This window comes from Rhinopithecus roxellana, chromosome 13 (assembly GCF_007565055.1).
Source record: "Rhinopithecus roxellana isolate Shanxi Qingling chromosome 13, ASM756505v1, whole genome shotgun sequence".
Taxonomy (NCBI): Eukaryota; Metazoa; Chordata; class Mammalia; order Primates; family Cercopithecidae; genus Rhinopithecus; species Rhinopithecus roxellana.
In genome coordinates this window covers 5,051,583-5,075,220 of record NC_044561.1, presented here as the reverse complement: position 1 = coordinate 5,075,220, position 23,638 = coordinate 5,051,583, and the positions used below count along the sequence as shown (strand labels likewise).

General features: G+C 54.2%; 1 protein-coding gene across 2 annotated transcripts; it reads right to left on the bottom strand.

Moving 5' to 3' along the window:
- Positions 1–689: 689 nt before the first annotated feature.
- On the bottom strand, positions 690–23,221 carry BIK (BCL2 interacting killer). 2 transcript variants are annotated; one of them, XM_010371206.2, is made up of 5 exons: positions 23,130–23,221; positions 6,542–6,709; positions 2,564–2,662; positions 1,743–1,872; positions 690–1,177 (listed from the first exon to the last, which is right to left on the bottom strand). In XM_010371206.2, the coding sequence occupies exons 2-5, from the start codon at positions 6,700–6,702 to the stop codon at positions 1,094–1,096; spliced, it is 474 nt and encodes a 157-aa protein (XP_010369508.1). In that variant the 5' UTR covers positions 6,703–6,709; positions 23,130–23,221; the 3' UTR covers positions 690–1,093. The 2 variants fall into 2 exon arrangements, with proteins under 2 accessions (XP_010369508.1, XP_030771228.1); XM_030915368.1 differs by lacking the exon at positions 23,130–23,221 and adding an exon at positions 22,448–22,707.
- Positions 23,222–23,638: the final 417 nt, after the last annotated feature.

The following is a 23,638-nucleotide window of genomic DNA, read 5'->3' as shown; positions in this document are numbered from 1 at the left end:
GAAGAATGATACCACAGGGCTGGTGTGTAGAGAAGCTGGAAGCCCGGCCCCGCCTCTGCCAGCCCTGCACCATGGGCAGGTGTGCCGTCTCAGTGGGAAGGGGCGTACTGGCTGCTGCAGGCTGCACTGCTCTGTGGATGCTGGAGACACACTGGTGTGGCCTCAAGTTGGGCCAGTGCCAGGGGAGCCCCTCCTCCACCCCCAGCCTGCCCCCCAGGGCTCCTTGGTCACAAATCTGAAAGGTTATAGAACCCAATTGGCCTTGGCAGTTTTGTTCACCCCCTCACTTGACAGCTGGGAAACACAGTCCCACATTTGTTGACATACCCAAGACATATGTATTGAGTGCCTACTGTGTGCCAGAGAGTGAGTGGGCTCTGTTCTGGTAGAACAGCCACGGCTGCGTCCTTCTGGCGGGAAGTCTGTGCAGGGAGAGGTAGGCATCCCCTAAACAGGAACTGAAAGCCCAAAGGAAATAACCCCCAACAGTGGATTTTACGCCACAGACCAGGACCAGGGAGAAGGCAAACCGTCGGGCCAAACCAAGACGGCATTTGTGGTCCCCGGCTGCAGGGAAGGATCTGATTAGGAGCACGCAGGCCCTGCCCTCCCCACCAACACAGGTGCGCCTCCCTGGGGCAAGAGGAAGCCTGTGCAGGTGCTGCCAACCCCCAGAGAGGACCAGAGTCTGCTGGAAACCAACATTTTATTGAGCACTCCTGCTCCTTGGAATCTATTCCAGTAGATTCTTTGCCAAGGGCATCACACATCACACAGGGGTGTGACCAGCACTCCCCCTGCTACCTGCCTTGTAGGCAGGGGCAGGAGTGAATGGCTCTTCCTGAGCACAAGCCACAGTTAACCGGTACAAGTTCGGAGCCATAGGAATTCATCTCTTAGAAAAAACGAAAACTGGAATTAAAAAAAGAAAAAACCTGAGTATAAAACCTCAGCAGTGTTCCAGCACTATCTCAGAGTTTAAATATAAAAAGGCATCATGAGAAAACAGTTAAAAAGACAACAGCAGCAGGCCGCCACCTCCAGGGCAGTGGTCACAGGGGTGGGGCCAGCCCCGCCCTGAGCCGCTGGGGCCTCACTTGAGCAGCAGGTGCAGGCCCCCGCTGAGCAGCGCCGCCAGCAGCAGCAGCAGCGCCAGCAGCACCTGTTCGCGGGACACCTGCGGGAGCAAAACAGAGGAGTCAGGCTCGGAGCAGGCCCCAGCAATGAGGCCAGACAGGGGTGACAGCAGAGTTCCAAGGGGAAGCCCAGGGAGGTGGGGACTGGGAAGGAGCTCGAGGGAACCAGAGAAGGAAGGAGTTCAGGAGAGGGAGAAAGTGGCCCTGAGGACATGGCCAAAGAGGCCAGCGGCTGCCAGTCTGTGGGACACAGGCAAAGGGTGGACACAGGTGAGGGCAGTCAGCTGCCCTGGTGGTGGGCAGTGCAGAGTGGGACCAGGCTGCCAGGAAGGCTGCTCAGGGGGCCTCTGCCCTGGCGAGGAGACGAGAATCCCGTCTGCCAGGTGAAGGCGCTCGGGCCAGAGGGAGACCCTAGGACCACGCACTGGTTTGTGCACTCATAACCAGAAATCCCAAACTCAAAAGCCTATGGGACCAGGTGGATGTGGACAATGATGACACAGCCGATGACAGGGAGTGATGGGGACTGTGGCGCCCTGAGGAGCAGCTCTGACAGCCCCCACTGGCCGCAGAGCAAATCAGGGTCAGGAATCTCAAGGCTCTTACCTGGGACCCGGGATTCAGGGATCTCCAGAACCTCATTATGTTCTCCTTAAGGGTGGTGAAGCCGTCCATGAAACTTGTAAGAACATCCCTGATGTCGTCGGTCTGGTCGTAGATGAAAGCCAGACCTAGGCTACAGACAAAGGATGGGGGGACAAAGCCACTACTGCAGGAACAGGTAGGGACAGCCTGTACTTAGATGACACTGTCACAGCTGTGGGGAACAGGGGCCTGTGCCCTCCCACCCCACAGCCACCCGGGGCCCTTTCCATGGGCACCTCCACCTGCAGGGGCCGTGTGATATGGGCTGTTTGTGGTCAAATCCATTCTGATTTCCTGCTTCCTTCCCCAGCCAGCCGCCTGCCAGTGGCCCTGTCTTCCAGAGCTGGCCACATAGAAAATAAACCCCCTATTCTACAGGGCCCTGGCAAGCCACTGCCCACTCCGTTCCCCCACCGGAGACTAGCCGAGAGGCCCAGCCCTCAGGGTCTAGGATCCGAGTTCACGTAGCACCTCCTTTTAAGACCATGGTGGAAATGTACCATCTGGGCTTGATGAGGATGGCGAGAAAAGGGCCCTGGGCTCTGCTTTGTCTGTTGCCCAGGAATGCCAGGGACAGGTGGCAGGGGGCCAGTGCCAGGAGCTGGGGGCTCCCAGGGAGGTGCGGGAAGCAGCAAAGGGTTTCAGTACAGCCCCAGAGTGTCAGGGCACATTCCCCACAGGGCTTCCTCAGGGCCCAGCCCTATGCTGCATTCAGGGCCTTTACCTACCGCCTAGGGCCCCTCCCCAGGTATAGAGGCCTGGGCAGGGCACAGGCCAGTTACCTGTGCATGGCCACCTCAGAGAGCTGGGCCAGGCGCGGGGCCCTGAGGCTCACGTCCATCTCATCCCCGATGCAGGCCAGCCGCAGGGCCAACATGTCACTGCAGGGAGCACACATAGGAGTCGGGGTGTGGCTGTGCCGTGGAGGCCACATGTACCTGGACCCACCCAGCCAATGGATTGTGTGCGGCTGGGAGTGGCCCAGAGGGTAAAAGATGGTGTCAGATTCGGGGCAGGCATTGAGCGGGCCTCCCTGCATCCCTCCTCCGGCTCCCACTTGGATTCAGAGATACCCGCGCAGTCCCATCCGTGGGTGGCCCCAGAGGTGCCAGAGACACCAGGGAGCAGCCACTGCCTGAGTGGTGAGTCCCAGGCCCTCTTGTGCCCTGTGACTGCCCACTAGTGTCAGCAGCAGGTGAGTCTCCTGAGGCAGCCTGCCTGTGCACCCAGGGATGCCTGAACATCCAGAACTCGGTCTCTGAACTTCCCTGACAAATCCTGGGGCAGGCCCACCTGTGGGCTTTGGTGAAAACGGTGGACGAGGGGAACGGGCAGGTCTGGGGAGTGCTGAGCCCCTGGATGGCTGAGGCTGGCTTCCCACAGGGGTTGCAGCTCACCTTCCTTTGTGGGAGGTGAGGGGCCTCTAAGACCTGTGTCCTGGTTCCCAATCCTGAAACCAGCCCTGCTGGCACCACCACTCTCAGAATGGGGGACTAAGAAGCCCCTGGTGGCCCCCCCCACTAAACCACATCCTTGATCCTACACCCCATCCACATCCACTCCCACACACAGACTGAGACACTCCCCACCCTCCCAGCTCGCTGGTCTGGACCTCCACCAGGGACCTGTGTGCGTTCCATCCCAGTGACTACAGCGGGGGAATTCCCAGGGAGGTGGGACTCCTAGGGGCCCTGAGCTGAGGCCGGGCCAGGGCCCTGGCCCCACCCACCTGACCTGCTAATGCCCTGGGCCTACGCTCCCTACTTGAAGGGGATGCGGGTGGGAGGTGTACAGGGGTGGGCTGGCAATCAGGGTTGGGGGCTGTGGTCCTACCTCCTGTTACCCTGGGGAACCTCAGGCAAACACTGCCCCAGGATGGAAAACACTGTCCTCCATCCTTATCCATTAATGGACAAGTCCCTCCAGTTCTAAAATCCCAGCCAGCCCAATCCCTGTGTCGAGGACCTTAATGACTAAAAATCCTGAGGCTGACAGCAGAAAAGAATCCTGTGGAACCTGGAGCTGGTCCCTGGCCTGTGGGAGGCACCACATCAGAGCCAGGATTCCCCAGCAGAAAGCAACAGCTCAGGTCAGGCCTGACCACTCTCTTCCAGGCTCAGGGTAGAAACTACTGAGGTCAGCTGCTCCTGGGCCTTCACATCCCTCGTCTGTACCAGGGGAAGAATGAAAGTGCCAGTCTTGGCCAGGCGTGGTGGCTCACGCCTGTAATCCCAACACTTTGTGAGGCCAAGGTGAGTGGATCGCCTGAGGTCAGGAGTTCAAGACCAGCCTGGCCAACATGGTGAAACTCCGTCTCTACTAAAAATACCAAACAAAAATTAGCCGGGCAGCCGGGTGTGGTGGCTCACACCTGTAATCCCAGCACCTTTTGGGAGGCCGAGGCAGGCAGACCACGAGGTCAGGAGATCGAGACCATCTGGCTAACATGATGAAACCCTGTCTCTACTAGAAGTACAAAAAATTAGCCGGGTGTGGTGGTGGCCACCTGTAGTCCCAGCTACTCAGCAGACTGAGGCAGGAGAATGGCGTGAACCAGAGAGGCGGAGCTTGTGGCGAGCAGAGATCATGCCACTGTACTCCAGCCGGGGTGACAGAGACTCCATCTCAAAAAAAGAAAAAAAGTGCGTGTCCTTCCTGCCGCTGGGAAGGCTGGGTGTGCCTGGACACCTGGGTGTGCTGCCGAGTGCTGGACATAGCTGGGAGCAGCTGGCGAGTGCAAGGGTCAAGTCCTACTGGACCTTGGCCCCTGAAACCCCAGGCAAATCCTTTTGCCTCCAGGGGCCTTATCAGTCCTAGGAAGATCCCTTCTTCATGCCTTAGTAATTCTTTGAAGCTGGGGCCAGGAACTGCATGGCCTCCTCAGTCTCTTCCATAGGTTCTGGTTTTCTTTCTCTTTTCTTTCTCTTTCTTTTCCTTCTCTTTTTGTGAGACGGAGTCTCACTCTGTTGCCCAGGCTGGAGTGCGGTTGTGCAATCTCAGGGCTCAGTACAACCTCCGCCTCCCGGGTTCAAGTGACTTTCCTGCCTCAGCCTCATAAGTAGCTGGGACTATAGGCACCCGCACCCCTCCCCGACCCCCATACCCGGGTAATTTTTGTATTTTTAGTAGAGATGGGGTTTCACCATGTTGGCCAGGCTAGTCTCGAACTCCTAACCTCAGGTGATCCGCCCACCTCAGCCTCCCAAAGTGCTGGGATTACAGGCATGAGCCATAGCGCCCAGCCCGGTTCTGGTTTTCTAAAATGAGAGCCGTCAGAGGCAACTGAACCAGAGCAACTCCATCTTGAATAGTGGCTGGGTAACAAAAGGCTGAGACCTACTGGGTTGCATTCCCAGGAGGCTAGAGTTCTAAGTCACAGTCACAGGATGAGATAGGAAGTCAGCATAAGATACAGGTTACAAAGACCCTGCTGATAAAACAGGATTCCGCAAAGACGCCAGCCAAAGTCCACCAAAGCCAAGGTGGCCACATAAGTGACCTCCAGTCATCCTCGCTATTCACTGTGCACCAACTCCATTAGCATGCTAGGAGTCACTCCCACCAGTGCCACGAGTTTACAAATGCCACGGCAACGTCAGGAAGTTGCCCTCTATGGTCTAAAAGGAGGAGGAATCCTCAGTTCCGGGAACTGCCCACCCCTTACCCGGAAACTCCTGAATAATCCACCCCTTGTTTAGCATATAATCAATAAATAACTATAAGCATATTCAGTCGAGCAGCACATGCAGCTGCTCTGCCTGTAGAGCAGCTTTTCTTTTTTTGAGATGGAGTCTCACTCTGTTGCCCAGGCTGGAGTACGTTGGTGCAGTCTTGGGTCACTGCAACCTCTGCCTCCTGGGTTCAAGATATTCTCCTGTCTCAGCCTCCCAACTAGCTGGGACTACAGACGTGTAGTCTCGCTCTGCTGCCCAGGCTGGAGGTGCTTTGGTGCGATCTTGGCTCACTGCAAGCTCCACCTCCCAGGTTCATGCCATTCTCCTGCCTCAGCCTCCCCAGTAGCTAGGACTACAGGCGCCCGCCACCACGCCCGGCTAATTTTTTGTATTTTTTAGTAGAGAGAGGGTTTCACCATGTTAGCCAGGATGGTCTCGATCTCCTGACCTCGTGATCCGCCCGCCTCGGCCTCCCAAAGTGCTGGGATTATAGGTGTGAGCCACCGCGCCCAGCCCCAGCTACTTTTTGTATTTTTAGTAGAGACGGGGTTTTGCCATGTTGACCAGGCTGGTCTAGAACTCCTGACCTCAAGTGATCCACCTGCCTCAGCCTCCCAAAGTGCTGGCATTACAGGTGCGAGCCACTGCGTGTGGCCCAAATTCCTTCTTGCTTGAGATCCAAGAACCCTCTTTTGGGATCTGGATCGGGTCCCCTTTCTGGCTATAGAGCCACCTCCTTCAAGAGGCCTTGATATACTCAGCAGGTCGCTAAGGGCCTGGCCTGTCTAGCTCCCTGAGGCCCAAACACTGTGCCATTTTGACAGCCAGTGGCCCCAGGTCCATCTTGGGACTGTGAACATGGTGGCTGTCCAGGGGTCTGTGAGCTGGTGTCAGGGGAGGGTGGGACAGCAAAGTGAAGCCACTCCCAGGGCAGAAGCCTCCATGCCCACATCTGGGGAATCTTCCTCTCGGGGGCCCTGCCTGGGTGGCATCTGCAGTGCTCCCCCAGTCACAGAAGGTCTGTTCATCCGGCCCACCCCTGAAGTCACTATCAGGCATGGGGTGGGGCAGGCCATGGCGACCTACCTGTCCTCCATACACTCCAAAGGATCGAAGTCCTCCATAGGGTCCAGGTCCTCTTCAGGGTCAGTCACACCAAGAACCTCCATGGTTAGGGGTTCCAGGAGCTGCTCATACAGGAGGGTCTCCATCAAGATGTCTCTGGAGACGGGTCTTACTCCAGACATTTCTCCTCTGCGGCAAAAAGACAGCATATGGCTGGACCCCTCAGAACGGAGCGGTCTAGGGGCTCTCTCACAGGATGACCCTCAGGTTGCATAGCCCTACTCACCCGCTCTTTTGATCCGCTAAAGCTGTCAATATCCCCCAGCCCCAGCTCCTGCAGGCATGAATCCCGCTACATGCTGTGTGCCTCTGGGCAAATCGCCCAGCGTCTCTGTTCTTGGAAGGGAGGGATTTGGAGATGATTCCTAAGGGCCCTTTCTTTCTTTCTTCTTTGTTTTTGGATACTGAGCCTTGCTCTGTCCCCCAGGCTGGAGCGCAGTGGCACAATCTCGGCTCACTGCAACCTCTGCCTCCTGGGTTCAAGCGATTCTCCTGCCTCAGCCTCCTGAGTAGCTGGGACTACAGGCATGCACCACTACGCCTGGCTAATTATTTTGTGTTTTTAATAAAGACAGGGGTTTCACCATGTTGGCCGGAGGTTTCACCATGTTGGCCAGGCTGGTCTTGAACCCCTGACCTCAAAGCAATCCACCCCACCTCGGCCTCCCAAAGTGCTAGGATTACAGACGTGAACCACCGCACCCAGCCTTTTTCTTCTTTGTGAAACAAAATCAGAGTATAAATAAGTATTAGAAGTTCTCCTCTGACACCAGACCTCAAGAAAACCCAGGCACCTGCTGTCAGCACAGGGGACAGAGGCGAGGCTGCACTGGCAGGGCGATTCCTCTGCACCACTTAACAGAAGGCCACACCTGTTCTTTGGTGTCTGCTATTTCTCTTGAGAAGGCAGGCAGAGAAGCAGCATGAGAAAAACATATCACAATCCCCATTCCCAGTAAGATCATCGCTAATTCTTCTAGTGATTTTCCTAAACACGTGTTCGCATCACACATCCTTCTTCACAAATGGGATCACCCCATACACAGTGTTTTACAGCCTTCTTTACTGGCAAATGCTATTTACCTCTCCAATATCCATTCCACCTGGCTCCTTGCTGATAGAACCCCAGTTTTCTTTGGGGTGGTCCTGCATCATCATTCATCTAAGCCAACCGCGGCCCTCCTCTCCCTCAGCTTCCCAGCATCCCTTGCAGCTGGTGGCAACCGTGTAACCCAGTTCTGGTCAATGAGGGCTCAGAGGCTGGAGGCAAGGGTTGGATGCCAGGGAGCTGACACAGCCAGGGCAGCCCCTTCAAAGATGGAGCTGCAGCGGCTTGGCCAGGAAGAGCAGAGTGGGGAGGCAGAGAGCACCCAGGCCTGAGGGTGTTGCCGAGCTGCCTCCTCCAACTGTTTGTAAGAAAAATGAACCCAAATGTATCCTCATCGCCATTCATTGAGTTTCCTGTTCTTTGCCACCAAAGGCCTTCCTAACTGTGATCATTGTGAATTCCCACGTCAATAAATGTTTCATCCTGATGGCAGAGAAGGGTTCTGCGACCCGATTCAGTATCATGTACCCCACATTTACCCCACAGTGTACCAAACAGTCTTCGATCTAGACGATGATAATGACAGTGACTGTGGCACGGGAATCTAATGGCCTAGTTCAAAGCCCAGCTCTGGCAGTTAGCACCAGTGTGTCAGTTTCTTCATCTGTGAAATGGATTTTATGGTCTGAGAGCCCTGCCCTGGGCTATTGGGAAGACGAAATAAGGAACTCCATGTACTTTGAACAGGGCCTGGCACGCTGGGAGGAAGCTGGCACTAACCATTACCTTTATGCCTCAACTCATTATTTTCTTACCATAATACCCTGGGTGTTCTTAATTTTCAATTCCCCATGCCTGCTGATAGAACACTCTGCCCTGCCACTATCTCACTGAACTGTTTGTTGACACAGGACACTGAGACTTACAGAAGTTCATGACTAAGCCAAGAAGGGACAGAGCTCCAAGTCTCCCTGCCCCCCACGCAAGGGAGAACTGACAGCAGGCAGGACCCACAAGGCCGCCCTCCCACAGGCCTAGGCACAGGTGTGTGATCACAACTTGCTTTCAGCATTCAAGGGAGATGGATGGGCTGGGTGTGGTGGCTCACGCCTGTAATCCCAGCACTTTGAGAGGCTGAAGTGGGCGGATCACCTGAGGTCAGGAGTTTGAGACCAGCCTGGCCAACATGGTAAAACCCCGCCTCTAATAAAAATACAAAATTAGTCAGGTGTGGTGGCGCATGCCTGGAATCCCAACTTGAATCTGGGAGGCAGAGCTAGATTCTGACTCCAGAAGAAAAAATAAAATGTCACAGATGGGATGTTTACATTGTATAGATTGCCAGCACTGTGCGTGTTAAGGTGGCATTAAAAGAACTGCGTCCAGAACTTCCGGCTGCCTTGGGTGTCTATGCAAAGGGCATTTCCCTAGGAAAGCAGCTCCAGCCCTTGTTTGCTTTTCCCCCCTTTCCCTACCCCTCGAAAAGGCAGTCTCCTGCTCTGTGCTCCTGTGGAGACCCCAGTACCTCCATGCCCTGCAAAGTGAGAACGACAGTGGAACCTCAGCTCACTGTGAGCTGAGCTGTGAGCTGCACTGAGCCTTGCCTTAAGCCACTGTCCCAACAGCCCCCTTACACAGCAGGCATTCCCAGAATCCTCAGGCGCCAGATAGGAAGAAGGCCCCAGCCACCGGAGTGGGCTACGCCGTCCAGGGTCTACAGCAGAGAGTAGGCCGGGCCTACCTGAGGAGTCAGTCACCCACGCTCTGCCTTCAAGACCCTTTCAAGCTCCCCACCCCGCCAACATCCCCATCTGAGTAGACCCAGGACCACGTCTCACCTTAGATTAATATGCTGACCCAATCCTTCCTGCCCCAGCCTTGGTTTCCCCATCTATTGTGTTTTTGTTGGTGGTAGTGTTTTTTGTTTGTTTTTTGAGACAGTCTCACTCTGTTGTCCAGGCTGGAGTGCAACGGCGCGATCTCAGCTCAGCTGCAACCTCCGCCTCCCAGGTTCAAGTGATTCTCTGCCTCAGACTCCCAAGCACCTGGGACTACAGGCGCGCGCCACCACGCCCGGCTAATTTTTCTGTTTTTAGTACAGACGGGGTTTCGACATGTTGGCCAGGCTGGTCTCAACTCCTGACCACAAGTGATCCGCCCACCTCAGCCTCCCAAAGTACTGGGATTACAGCACTTTGGATTAACTCATTAAATACCCATTACCCTCTACCCCATCAAAGAAGTGACCTAATCTGAGCCTTTAACCTCCGGCCTCTAGGCCCAGGCCCCAAGATTGGCTTGATATGAATGGCGAAGATCCCATCACCATACCAGGCCAGGGCTGGCCTTGGGGCCCAGATGTGCATGGGAAAACTCAGTGTTGAGCCAGGGAGTGGAGGGTGGGGGGCCTGCCCAGGACGGTCCTTACAGCTGTGGTCTCTCCTGGCCACCCCACCAGCCCAAGGGAGGCCCAGTCCTGGTCAGCTCTTACCTGGCACCTGTGCTGAATGCCTTACTGGTCTCCAGCCTTCAGTGGAGCTCTCTCCAACCTAATCTCTAGGTAGCAGCCTCAACCCTGACCCTCTCACTGCTCTGTTCGGCTCCCTAGACCTGGCCTGCTGCAGTGCAGCTCACGCCTGTAATCCCAGCACTTTGAGAGGTGGAGGCAGGTGGATCACCTGAGCTTAGGAGTTTGAGATTAGCCTGCCTAACGTGGTGAAACGCCATCTCCACTAAAAATACAAAAATTAGCTGCGTGTGGTGGCGCTCGCCTGTAATCCCAGCTACTCGGGAGGCTGAGGCAGGAGAATCACTTGAATCTGGAAGGCGAAAGTTGCAGTGAGCTGAGACTGCGACATTGCACTCCAGCCTGGGCAACAGAGCGAGACTTGTCTCAAAAAAAAAAAAAAAAAAGTGGGGGGGTTGTGCCACATCCACTAACAGGCTCTCCCTCTGTGGCCCTGCCACCCCAATCTTGGTTCCCGCCCTAACCACACTCAAGATAAGTACACTTTCCACGGATGGTGCCTGGTCCTGCCATGCCTCCAAGTCTTCAAATGTGCAGAGCTCACCAGCCAACCTGACTGGCCCATGCCTATGCCTATTGGCCCTTTTATAAAAATTAAATTTTATTATTATTTTTTTCACATATAGGGTCTCACTCTTTTGCCCAGGCTGGAGCGCAGTGGCCTGATCATGGCTCACTAAAGCCTCAAACTCCTGGGCTCAGGCAATCCTCCCACCTCAGCCTCCAGGGTAACTGGACAGGTATGTACCATGCACATGGCTAATTTTTATATAATTGTTGTAGAGATAGGGTCTTGCTTTGTGGCCCAGGCTTGTCTCAGAACTCCTGGCTTCAGCTCCCACCTGGGCCTCCCAAAGCACGGAGATTATGAGTTTGAGCCTGGCCGATTCAGGCATCACCTTATTGGACCCTCAGAGTCTGCGTCTCTCTTCCCCTCTGGCTCCAGCTGACTACACTAGCTGCTGCTCAGTTTCATACCTGTGGTGGGCTGGAGTGTGGGCTCTGCAACTGGGCTGTTGGGTGTCCCTGGGCAAGTTAGCTGACCTCTGTTTCCTTAATTCTGAAACAAAGATGGCTCTGCCTTAGTCCCAGTACTTTGGGAGGCCAAGGCGGGCAGATCATGAGGTCAGGAGTTCAAGACCAGTCTGGTCAACATTGTGAAACCCCCTCTCTACTAAAAATACAAAAATTAGCTGGGCGTGGTGGTGGGCACCTGTAATCCTAGCTACTCGGGAGGCTGAGACAGGAGAACTGCTTGAACCCGGGAGGCGGAAGTTGCAGTGAGCTAAGACTGCGTCACTGCACTCTAGGCTGGGCAACAGGGCAAGACTCCATCTCAGAAAAAAAAAAAAAAAAAAAATTAGAATGGAGATACTGGTAACACCTATTGCACAGGACTATTGTGGGGATGAAATGATCCGGCACAGAGTAAACCCCTAAGAGGGGAGCTGCTGTTCTTATCAGTTTCTGGTTCTCAGCCCAAGACCTGGCATAGAGCAGACATACATTTGTTGACTGAAGACATGGAGGCAATCTACTCCCAGAAGACACCCTGTGAGGTCACTGCAGCTGCAGATCCAGGAAACTGGACTGGTTTTTATTATCTTTTTTTTCCAGCAAACTTGCAAATGAGTAGTTGAAACCCTTCTTTGGTGAAGGAAGACACACCTAGCCATGTGTCCCCACCCAGGCTACAGCCCACACTTTGCCTCCTACACACTCACCAGTGGAAACACCAGGCGCCAGTCAGAAGCCCTGTTTTACCCTAAGAGGTTAGGATGCAAATCTAATGTGTGCAGAAGAGAGCGCCACACCCACGGCCTTGAGGGTACCTGCAGGGCTCAGAGCGGGAGGGAGGGCAGGTTCTGGACAGAGCAGCCTGCATTTGGTGAACAGCTCTGCACTCAACAGCTCGCCTGTGGCTCATCTGGAAGATGGGGAAACGCCATCTACCTCCTAAGCCCCTCCCGGTTGTGCAGAAGCACAAGCAAGTAGAGATGTGTCCTGCACAGTCCTCAGCAGGTGTTCAAGCGCTGAGGCCGCAGGAGTGTCAGGGCAGGGGTGGGGGGGCAGAGGTGGGTGGGGCTGGACCTGAGGGTGGGGTCGAACTCCCGGTAGGGACCCTCAGACTCTCATGATCTCACCCAGTCCTGCCAAAGCCAGGCAGGTGGGATCTGACACTTCCCATTTCACAGGCAGGCAAACCAAGAGGGTCAGGGGCCACGCTGGGGTCACAGGGAGGGCCGGCTGAGTGGGCCCAGCTAAAAAACCCTGGTCCAGTCTTCCACCTGCAGCCCGCCCAGTCACAGCCTGGCCCTGGACCATGAGGGTGGGGTGACGCAAAGCCCTTGGAGCACACACAACTCCAGTGCAACCCAGCAGGAAACGCCCTGAGCCTGCAGCCAGGCTGGACCTCAGTTCCACCCCCTGCTCGGCCCCTGCTGTGTGGCAGAACAACCAGCTCACCTCTGAGCCTTGCAGAAACAGCCGGGCCTCCAGGGCTGCTGATAGGATGAAAAGATACACTACTGCCCATTTCCCGCCACCTAGCAGGGGCTCCATAAAAGCTGGTTAACACAATCAACAGCCTTAGAAGGGAGGAGACCAGAGGCTCAGGACACCACAGTGGACTGCACATGTTGCTGCCTTTCTGGGGGGTAGTATGACAATCAGCATCCACCAGTCACACACGCACATGACCTTTGATTTCTAGGGATGCATCCCACATACACCCCCGTGTGCACCTGGCAGCCCTGAAAAATTGAAGCCAGAGATCTGCAGACACCGCTGTGCTGTCATCACAGCCCTTCGGGAGGCCGAGGCGGGCAGGTCGCACGAGCCCAGTTCAAGACCAGCCTGGCCAATATGGCGAGACCCCCTCTCTAAAAATAAATTAACAATAAAAATTTTTAAAATATATGAAATGGGCCAGGCATGGTGGCTTACACCTGTAATCCCAGCACTTTGGGAGGCCAAGGCAGGCAGATCACGAGGTCAAGAGTTCAAGACCAGCCTAACATGGTGAAACCCTGTCTCTATCCCATTTCAAAAAAATTAGCCAGGTATGGGGTGCGCACCTGTAATCCAGCTACCCGGGCAGCTGAGGCAGGAACATTGCTTAAACCTGGGAGGAGGAGTTTGCAGTGAGCCGAGACCTCACCATTACACTCCAACCTGGGCGACAACAGCAAAAAACTCCATCTCAAAAAAAAAAATGTGTGTGTGTGTGTGTGTGTGTGTGTGTGTGTGTGTGTGTGTATATATATATGAAATGGAGCTATTTGATGTTTTTCTTCAAGGTATATTTTTTCTTTTTTTTTTTTTTTTTTTGAGACAGAGTCTTGCTTTGTCAGCCTGGAGTACAGTGGCAAGGTCATGGCTCACAGCAGTCTCCACCTCCCAGGCTCAGGTGATCCTCCCGCATCAGTCTCCCAAGTAGCTAGGAGGACTACAGGCGCACGCCACCACTCCCAGCTAATTTTTTGGGTTTTACATTGCCCAGGCTATATTTCAAGAAGCTCAAAGTACACAATGCCCTATATCATGACTCCCTCACCACCTGACTGGGGAAGCCCAGGCTCCAGACCCCGCTGTTAGGAACCTGCACGTGTCCAAAACTGCTCAGTTTGGAAGGGTGGGTCGATTCGCTTCCCATAAGTGATGGAGAATTAGCTAAGAAAAAAGAGGGAAGGCAGGGAGATTCAGAGAAGGGAGGAGAGGGGAGGAGCACCAAAGGGGAGAGGGAAGACAGAAAGGAATTTCCTTTTTTTTAAATTTCTTCAAGAGGGAGCCTCGCTCGGTTGCTCAGGCTGGAGTGCAGTGGCGTGATCTCGGCTCACTGCAGCCTCCGCCTCTGACAGTGAAGAGTAGAATATGGATGTGCAGGTGGGTATTCAAAGCGTGGTTTCAACCGATTGTGTGCCACGCTTGCACTACTATACAGTGAAGAATCCTCAACCGAATCAAATCAAAGTTGGGGGACATCTGTGCAGTAAAGTTGTAAGAGGCCGGGCACGGTGGTTCATGCCTGTAATCCCAGCACTTTGGGAGGCCAAAGAGGGCAGATCACGAGGTCAGGAAATTGAGACCATCCTGGCTAACACGGTGAAACCCCTTCTCTACTAAACAATACAAAAAAATAGCCGGGCGTGGTAGCATGCACCCATAGTCCCAGCTACTCGGGAAGCTGAGGCAGGAGAATCATTTGAACCCGGGAGGCGGAGGCTGCAGTGAGCCGAGATCACCACTGCACTCCAGCCTGGGCGACAGAGTGAGACTCCATTTCAAAAAAAAAAAAAAGTTGTTAAGGGTGACAGTGTAAGGGAAGCACTCTCTCCTTTCCTGCCAAAAGAGTAAAGGGGATCAGGGCCCTTGACACAGTCATCCCTGAAACGTCAGCTGCAGCAGGGGTAGGGGCTTGGGCTCTGGGGCCAGCCTGCCCAGCTTCACTCATACATGGGCTACTCCTGGGGAAGCAGCTAGCTTCTCTGCACCTCAGTTTCCTCCTCAGTAAAATCTACCTCCTGGGGTTGCTGTGAAGATTAAATGAGCTAAATCAGGTACAGTACCCATGAGTGAGTGCTCAATAAATATGAGTTGTTATTTTTTGGAGGCTCACAAAGAGCCCTTTAGCTCAAAGTATACACTATCACCACCTGAGTGATAGGAAGGAGTGGCCCTGGATCTCACTACCGCACCTTCTATAGAAAACAGGGCCCAGGGACAGAAACCAGACATTCCAGTCCATCTCCGAAAAGCAGCACACTTTCCCCACATAGCATGAAAAAAAAGACACCTCTACCACGCTGCAGACATGCATTTAGTTATTAGGAAAAAAAAAAAAATCAGTAGTATGTATCTTGTTTCCTCAAGTTTCAAGAAAAAAAAAAAATGAAAGGTCACTTTCTTCTCTTTAAACACTGATGTGTAGCTAGTAACTTGGATAAAAAGGTGCCACCCTACAAAATGTGCTCAGTGTGTTCTGATTCCAGGATGGGCTTGGCCGCCTGGGCTGGGCCTGGGAGACCTCCGTCCTTCACAGTGGAAACTGAAGCCGGGTGCCAGGGCCGCATCCGGCTTCAAGATCTAGAATCAGAGCCTTTGAAATTGAAAAGGGGCGTCTGAAAGGGCACCCCCACCTGGGGCGTTCAGAGCTAAGGCTCCAGAATGAAGGTGTCACCTGGCTAGTGACAAGATGGGAGTCACCTGAGCTGCAGACCCCCCAAGATCCCCCTGTGGGAGGCCTAATATGGAGAATTATCATTTTGGGACAGGGTCTCTCTGTCAGCTAGGCTGGAGTGTGGTGGCATGAACGTGGCTCACTGCAGTCTCCACCTCCCTGGGCTCAGGTGATCTTTCCACCTCAACTGCCAAGTCCCTGGGATTACAGGCATGCGCCACCACAGCCGGCTAATTTTGTATTTTTAGTAAAGACGGGGTTTCACCGTGTTGCTCAGGCTGGTCTCGAACTCCCAACCTCAGGTGATCCACCCGCCTCGGCCTCCCAAAGTGCTAGGATTACAGGCGTGAGCCACTTCGCCTAGCAGACTTAGCTTGTATCCATTACTTTGAACCTGACAATGAGTCTGTAATTACTTACATAATTAAACATACTATCCCTTACCCCAACCCCCACGGAGGGGGACTGTGTGATCCTGGTCACAGCACCTCTCTGATGCGCTCGCAGGGACAACCACAGGAGTGACACTGAGTCCTACATGAGACTTCAAACCCTGAAACCCTTGGCTGGGCGCGGTGGCTCACACCTGTAATCCCAGCACTTTGGGAGGCCAAGGTGGGCGGATCACTTCAGGTCAGGAGTTCAAGACCAGCCTGGCTAACATGGTGAAACCCCATCTCTACTAAAAATACAAAAAATTAGCCGGGCGTGGTGGCAAGCGCCTGTAATCCTAGTTACTCTGGAGGCTGAGGTGGGAGAATCGCTGGAACCCGGGAGGCGGAGGTTGCAGTGAGCTGAGATGGCGCCACTGCACTCCAGCCTGGGAAAGAGAGTGAGACTCCACCTCAAAAAAAAACACACAAAAACACCCTGAAACCATTCCGAAACAAGGCACCACCCAGAGGCAGGACACAGGGACTACTTTCAGATCATGCTTCCCCCACCCAGTGGCCCCTCAGGGCCCTGCACAGGGATGCAGATGTGCTGAGTGACAAACAGGCCTGTTTCCGTTTTGCCTGGCATATTGTAGAGATGGTCCAGATGTTTGGTTTGATGTCAGTTTCTCTCTTACAAGAAAGCAAACCCCACTCCCTCCCACGCACACCCCACCCCACCTGGTACAGCCCCAGACAGAGTCAGGGCTCTTGCGGAGCCTGGCTCTGACAAGGGGCACTTGGCTGCTGAACCCCTGGGCCTGGGCCACGTTGGCCATGGGGTTTGGAAGAATTCCTTAGCCTCTCTGGTCCCCTAATTCTTCATTTCTAAGACTAGAGTTAGGGGAAGCCAGGTGTGATGGCTCACTCCAAAATGCATTTAAGGCCAGGCGCGGTGGCTCACACCTGTAATCCCAGCACTTTAGGAAACCAAGGCGGGTGGATCATCCGAGGTCAGGAGTTCGAGATCAGCCTGGCCAACATGGTGAAACCCCCATCTCTACTAAAAATACAAAAATAGCTGGCTGTGGTGGCGGGTGCCTGTAATCCCAGCTACTTGGGAGACTGAGGCAGAAGAATCGCTTGAACCTGGGAGGCAGAGGTTGTAGTGAGCCGAGATTGTGCCATTACACTTCAGCCTGGGTGACAAGTACAAAACTGTCTCAAAAAAAAAAAAAAAAATGCATTTAATACATGTAACCTACCCAACCTCACAGCTCAGCCTTTTGGAGGCTCCCACCACTTTAAGAGGACAAGGTGAGAGGATCACTTGAGCCCAGGAGGTTGAGGCTGCAGTGAGCTGTGATTGCGCCACTGCACTCCAGCCTGGGCGACAGAGTGAGACCCTGTATCAAAAAGTCAGGGGAGAGAGATTTTAATCTATGTCCTTTCCTGTTTGAACACCTATAAAAATAATCCTAACTCTAGAGGAAGTGTACCAGACTAATAATTCTCTCGACTGATTTTGAAATGACCCCAAAAAGGGGAAGCCTGTGCCTTTTTATCACCATGAAGGAAGCAGAGAATGCCAAGCCACCACCTGGGTCTACAGTTGTTGAGTTTCAAAAGTTCATATTTAAAACAAGTTCTGAGCCGGGGTGCGGTGGCTCCCTCCTCTAATCCTAGCACTTTGGGAGGCCAAGGCAGATGGATCAACTAAGGTCAGGAGTTCAAGACCCCCCTGGTCAACATGGTGAAACAATGTCTCTACTAAAAATACAAAAGTTAGCCAGGCGTGGTGGCTGGTGGCAGGCACCTGTAGTCCCAGCTACTCAGGAGACTAAGGCAGGAGAATCACTTAAACCTGAGAGGCAGAGCTTGCAGTGAGCCGGGATCATGCCACTGCACTCCAACCTAGCAGACAGAGCAAGACTCACTCAAAAACAAAAATTAGGCCAGGCGCGGTGGCTCACACCTGTCATCCTAGCACTTTGGGAGGCTGAGGCAGGTGGATCACCTGAGATTAGGAGTTCACAACCATCTTGGCCAATATGGCGAAACCTCATCTCTACTAAAAATACAAAAATTAGTCAGGCGTGGTGGCGCGTGCCTGTAATCCCAGCTACTAGGGAGGCTGAGGAAGGAGAATCACTTGAACCCAGGAGGTGGAGGTTGCAGTGAGCCGAGATCACGCCACTGCATTCCAGCCTGCACGACGGGAGCAAGGCTCCATCTCAAAAAAAATAAAATAAAACAAGTTCTGAAATGTTGAAAACTAGCTGGGTGAGGTGGCGGGCGCCTGTAGTCCCAGCTACTCCGGAGGCTGAGGCAGGAGAATGGCGTAAACCCGGGAGGCGGAGCTTGCAGTGAGCTGAGATCCGGCCACTGCACTCCAGCCCGGGCAACAGAGCGAGACTCCGTCTCAAAGAAAAAAAAAAAAAGTTCTGAAATGCTGAGGCTGAAGAATATGAAGACTGTTCACCCTGGCCCCGACCCTGAGGCTTGAGAGGCAGGTACCGCCCCTGGGCTCAGCTTCACAGTGTTTGGGTCTCCCCTATGAACTTGCACCCCAGCCCTTTCACACCCCAACTCCTCCTTTACATCCCCCCTCTGCTACCATCATTCCCCAGGCAGGCACAGGGGACTCACTCATTCCTTGGGGCTCAGGCACAAGTCACTTCCTCCCAACCCTCCCCCAGACAGAATTAACTGCTCCTCATCTGTGTTGTCCCAGCACCTTGGGTAAACAGACCTGGATTGGGCACTCAGCCCATCAAGGTCTCATTAAATGTTTACCTGTGTGTCTGACCCAGCCGGCCAGGAACCTGCATGGCCCCAGCACAGAGCAAGGACCCAGTGAAAGCAGGTGAGAGGATGCGGACAGCCAGAGAAAGGGTTGAGAGTTCACTGCAAAATCCTGAGAATGAGGGAAGGGGTTAATCAAGCGCTCGGCTCACAATGGCAGGCTGTTCCTGGCTGGGAGACCCTGGACTGGACAGTATCACCTTCTGTTAAAGGCCAAGAAGGAAAGCCCGATGGGCAGATGTAGCCCTGAGAAGGAGGTGAAATGCTGCATGCAGGGTATACATGCAGATCACAAGGTCAGAAGTTCGAGACCAACCTGGCCAACGCTGTGAAACCCCATCTCTATTAAAAATACAAAAATTAGGCCGGGTGCGGTGGCTCAAGCCTATAATCCCAGCACTTTGGGAGGCCGAGACGGGCGGCTCACGAGGTCAGGAGATCGAGACCATCCTGGCTAACACGGTGAAACCCCGTCTCTACTAAAAAATGCAAAAAACTAGCCGGGCGAGGTGGTGGGCGCCTGTAGTCCCAGCTATTTGGGAGGCTGAGGGAGGAGAATGGCGTGAACCTGGGAGGTGGAGCTTGCAGTGAGCTGAGATCCGGCCACTGCACTCCAGCCTGAGCGACAGAGCGAGACTCCATCTCAAAAAAAAAAAAAAAAAAAAAAAATTAGCCTGCAATGGTGGCACGTGCCTGTAATCCCAGCTACTCAGGAGGCTGAGGCAGGAGGATCACCTGAACCCGGGAGGCAGAGGTTACAGTGAGCCGAGATCACGCCACTGCACTCCAGACTGGGCAACAGAGCAAGACGCCATCTTAGGGAGGTGGGGGGGTCAAGAATACTTGATCTTAAATATCCAAAGTGACAGGGACCCTCACTCAAATAAACAAGTGAGCTTTTCTCTGTTTGCTGCACGGCTTTTCAGTCTGAGTAACTGGGTGCCAAGTTCTCTCCCACCCCCAGAAAAACAGGTTTACTACGCAGTGCCTGGCGAGCCCCAGTGGTGTTTTGTATTGTCACATCCTAATATTGACACTAGGAAAATCAGCTGCCCTCTGTGCCCGCCCCTCTCCTGCCTGTCTCGGGGCCAACAAGGAACTTAGGGGCCGGGGACTGATTTGCTCATATTCTATGTTTCTCCCAGGGACCAGCCCCAACCAACCAGTGGTAGGACAAAGGGAGGCTAGGAAGTGGTCACATGTGTCCAGTTCAGACACACTGCTGGCTTCCTGGTGACCAGCAACAGTAAGACTGGTGCGGAGACTTCCTCCATACTGCTCAAACTGTTCTGAGCACAGACGGTAGTCAGAATCTCATGGGATCCACTAAGCCTGCAGCAGGGGAAGCAAAAAGCCATCAATTGTCTACACATTTAACAGGTTCACTAAAAACAGGATGCTTTCCAGGGAGAGGGGAAAATACCACCAGCAGTGGTGTCAGCTTCAAGACTCACCGGCCAATCAAGCCCTTCCTCAATTACCTCCTTCCGTTTATTTGAGACGGGATCAGAAATTGGGGGAAAAAAAAGTACACTGTTCTTAGTAGTCTCTGGTTTCTTTGCAGCTCTGTGACACAAGATACCTTTTTTTTTTTTTTTTTTTCTGAGATGGAGTCTCATGTTAGCCCAGGCTGAGTGCAGTGGAGCCATCTCTGCTCACTGCAATCTCCACCTCCTGGGTTCAAGCAATCCTCCTGCCTTCGCCTCCCAAAGTGCTGGGATTACAGGCAAGTCAAATGTGTAAGAAACTTGAGCCACGCGAGGTGGCTCACGCATGTATTCCCAGCCATTGCACTCCAGCCTGGGCAACAAGAGCGAAACTCCGTCTCAAATTAAAAAAACCTTACAATGGCCGGGCACGGTGGCTCAAGCCTGTAATCCCAGCACTTTGGGAGGCCGAGAAGGGCGGATCACGAGGTCCGGAGATTGAGACCATCCTGGCTAACACGGTGAAACCCCATCTCTACTAAAAAAAAATACAAAAAAACTAGCCGGGCGAGGTGGCGGGCGCCTGTAGTCCCAGCTACTCGGGAGGCTGAGGCAGGAGAATGGCGTAAACCCCGGAGGTGGAGCTTGCAGTGAGCTGAGATCCGGCCACTGCACTCCAGCCTGGGTGACAGAGCAAGACTCCGTCTCAAAAAAAAAAAAAAAAAAAAAAAAAAACCTTACAATAACTAACATGTATGCAGCCCTTCTATCTAGCCATAGAGTACCCGAGCTGTAACAGACACTGGGGATCTACCATTTGGTGCTTTTTTTTTTCTTTGACAGAGAGTCTCACTCTGTGGCCCAGGCTGGAGTGCAGTGGTGTGATCTCAGCTCAGTGCAACCTCCGCCTCCCAGGGTCAAGCAGTTCTCCTGCCTCAGCCTCCCAAGTAGCTAGGACTACAGGCACACTCCAACTCGCCTGGCTAATTTTTGCATTTTTAAAAGAGACTGATTTTGCCATGTTGGCCAGGCTAGTTTCACAACTCCTGACCTCAGGTGATCCATCTCCCTCGGCCTCCCAAAGTGCTAGGATTACAGATGTGAGCCACCGCGCCCAGCCTAATGCTCCTTTTTTTGAGACAGGGTCCCACTCTGTCTCCCTGGCTAGAGTGCAGTGGCGTGATCAGGGCTTACTGGAGCCTCGACCCCTCCAAGCTCAGGTAGTCCTCTGAACTCAGCCTCCTGGGTAGCTAGGAACAGAGGCACATGCCACCATGCCCAGTTAATTTTTTTTTTTGGTAGAGACAGGGTTTCACCATGTTACCCGGTCTAGTCTCAATCTACTGAGCTCAAGCAATCCTCCTGCCTCAGCCTCCCAAAGTGCTAGGATTACAGGCGCGTGTCAAATGTGTGAGAATCTTAGTCTTAATATCCTTAAGATAATAATAATAATAATAGTAATAATAATAATAATAATAAAAGGGCCAGGCATGGGGCCACGTCTGTAATCCCAGCACTTTGGGAGGCTGAGGCGGGTGGATCGCCTGAGGTCAGGAGGAGTTCGAGACTACCTTGGCCAACATGGTGAAACCCCGTCTCTACTAAAAATACAAAAAATTAGCTGGGTGTCGTGGTGGGCGCCTGTAATCCCAGCTACTAGGGAGGCTAAGGCAGGAGAACGGCTTGAACCCAGGAGGCAGAGGTTGCAGTGAGCCCAGATCACGCCCCTGCACCCCAGCCTGGGCAACAAGAGTGAAGCTCTTGTTTCAAAAAAACAAAACAAAGCAAAAAAACACCCAGACTGTGCCATTCCCGAGAACTTATTCCAAAGACATGCCCAAATTAAGTAGAAATCAGGGTAAGTCTTAACTACACGGAGGCTACTAACTTGAGTTGGGATTTCTTCACCTGGGCAGAAACCTCAGAAATACATTTTGCAGAATGAACAGAAGGAACTGAGATTCAGAGAGATGGACTAGCCCTTCAGAGGCCACAGGGCTGGAGAGTGGAAAGAGGTTTTGGCTTGGGTTCCATAAAGGGCCCTTGGCTTCCAGCTAGACAACCCTGGCATTTCTGTGCCTCCTGGGACTGAAATCTCTTGTTTCTCCACCTGGAAAATGAGGCCTCCTGCTCCCAAGGACAGACAGATGTTAAGAACTTCCCGGCGCTAGTGCCCACCAGACTCTGACCCTCCTCATGTGGGGACATGAGGCAGACACCAACCCTCCCAGGGAAGCTCGGGCTCCCAGGCCACAGTAAACACTGCGTTAAAACAGCAACAAAAATGTTACAGTAGTAAGAGCAACAACAACATCAACAACCGCGTCCTACCCCACGAGCGGCTCATTCTGGCAAAACTGACAATGAAGGGCTTGAAAGCGATCGCATTTAGGAGGCCAGAGCCCCGACGACGACCAGCTCCGAACCCCACAAGCCTTGTCGTGACCGCGCCCCGCAGGCGGGGGGATCCCTCTCGGGTCACCCGCAGGGGCGCACCCCCAATTTACCTAACAAGGTCGCTCGCCCCAGCCGGGCTCTAGTCCCCGCGACCAGTCCGGGGCGCACCTGTGCAGGGCGCATGGGCAGGTGTGGGCGGGCGGCAGCGCGCCGCTCCGGGTGCACGTTCCTGTTCCGGACTTTCTGGGCGTCCCGTTACGAAGCATTTCCTCGGCTCTTAGGTGCACAGCGCCTCCGGGAGCCGGTCCCGGCAGCACCGGGCAAGACGCCATCTTCCCTCTTTTAAGGGCACCGGGGCTGTGCGGCCGCGGCCGTGGGCCGCCGGTGCCGCGCTGCGCTCTGGCCGGGTCCGCACCACCGCAGAGGTCGGAGTCCGGTGCCCGGAAGCCGCACTCGAGGACGGTGCGAGGGCGATGGAGCGTCCGGCCGTAGCGGCGACACGCAGAGGAACCACCCCATTGCACAAGCGCGGAAACTGAGGCCCGCAGGGGCCGCGCCTGGCACGATCACCCGTCAGGGACCTGGAGCCCCGGGCAGAAAGGGGACGTTTCGGAGCCAGAGTCCTGAGACGTCGCCCCACAAGGGACTCGCCAGCGACTTGCTGGAGCGGAAAAACCTGGGCACGGGTCCCCACACTTCCAGCCGCTCGGCACCCGGGCCGCGGCCGGGGCGCTAACCGCCGGGCTCGAGGTGGGTGGAGCGGCGGGCGGCAGCAGTGTCCGGGGCACTCACCTGGCGGCGGCGATGCTGGCAGCGTCTGTGAGCCACCGGAGAAGCTTCGTGTCTACTGCCCGGCTGCCGGCGCGGGACCTAATAGGTCCGGGCGCCCCGCCCCTCCCGCCCCGCCCGGGTCCCTCCCCGCCCCGCCCCGGGAGCGGCCTCTCGCACCCCGAGCGCGGAATCCGGGACTGGGGTCTGAATGGCATTGGCAACAGAACCGCTACAAGTGCAGCCCGTTGGCTTGTTTACAGCCTCTCTGCCCCCTGCGGTTCTGCAAGCTTGTTTTGTCCCGTGCGTCGCTGTTTCCCCTGCGCCCAGCACGGGCGTGCAGTCAGGAGTTTCCATAAATACTGGGGAGATCGATCCATTGACAGAATCTGGGTGTATAATCCAAGCCCTTTACACGGATGGCCTCCCTTCGAGCTCAAAGTACTCCTCGGTGCTTTTCTTCACGTTCATTTTACCCACCGAGGCTCCAAGAGGACGAAATGACTTGCTAAATGACAGCGTGAAGCCAGCCT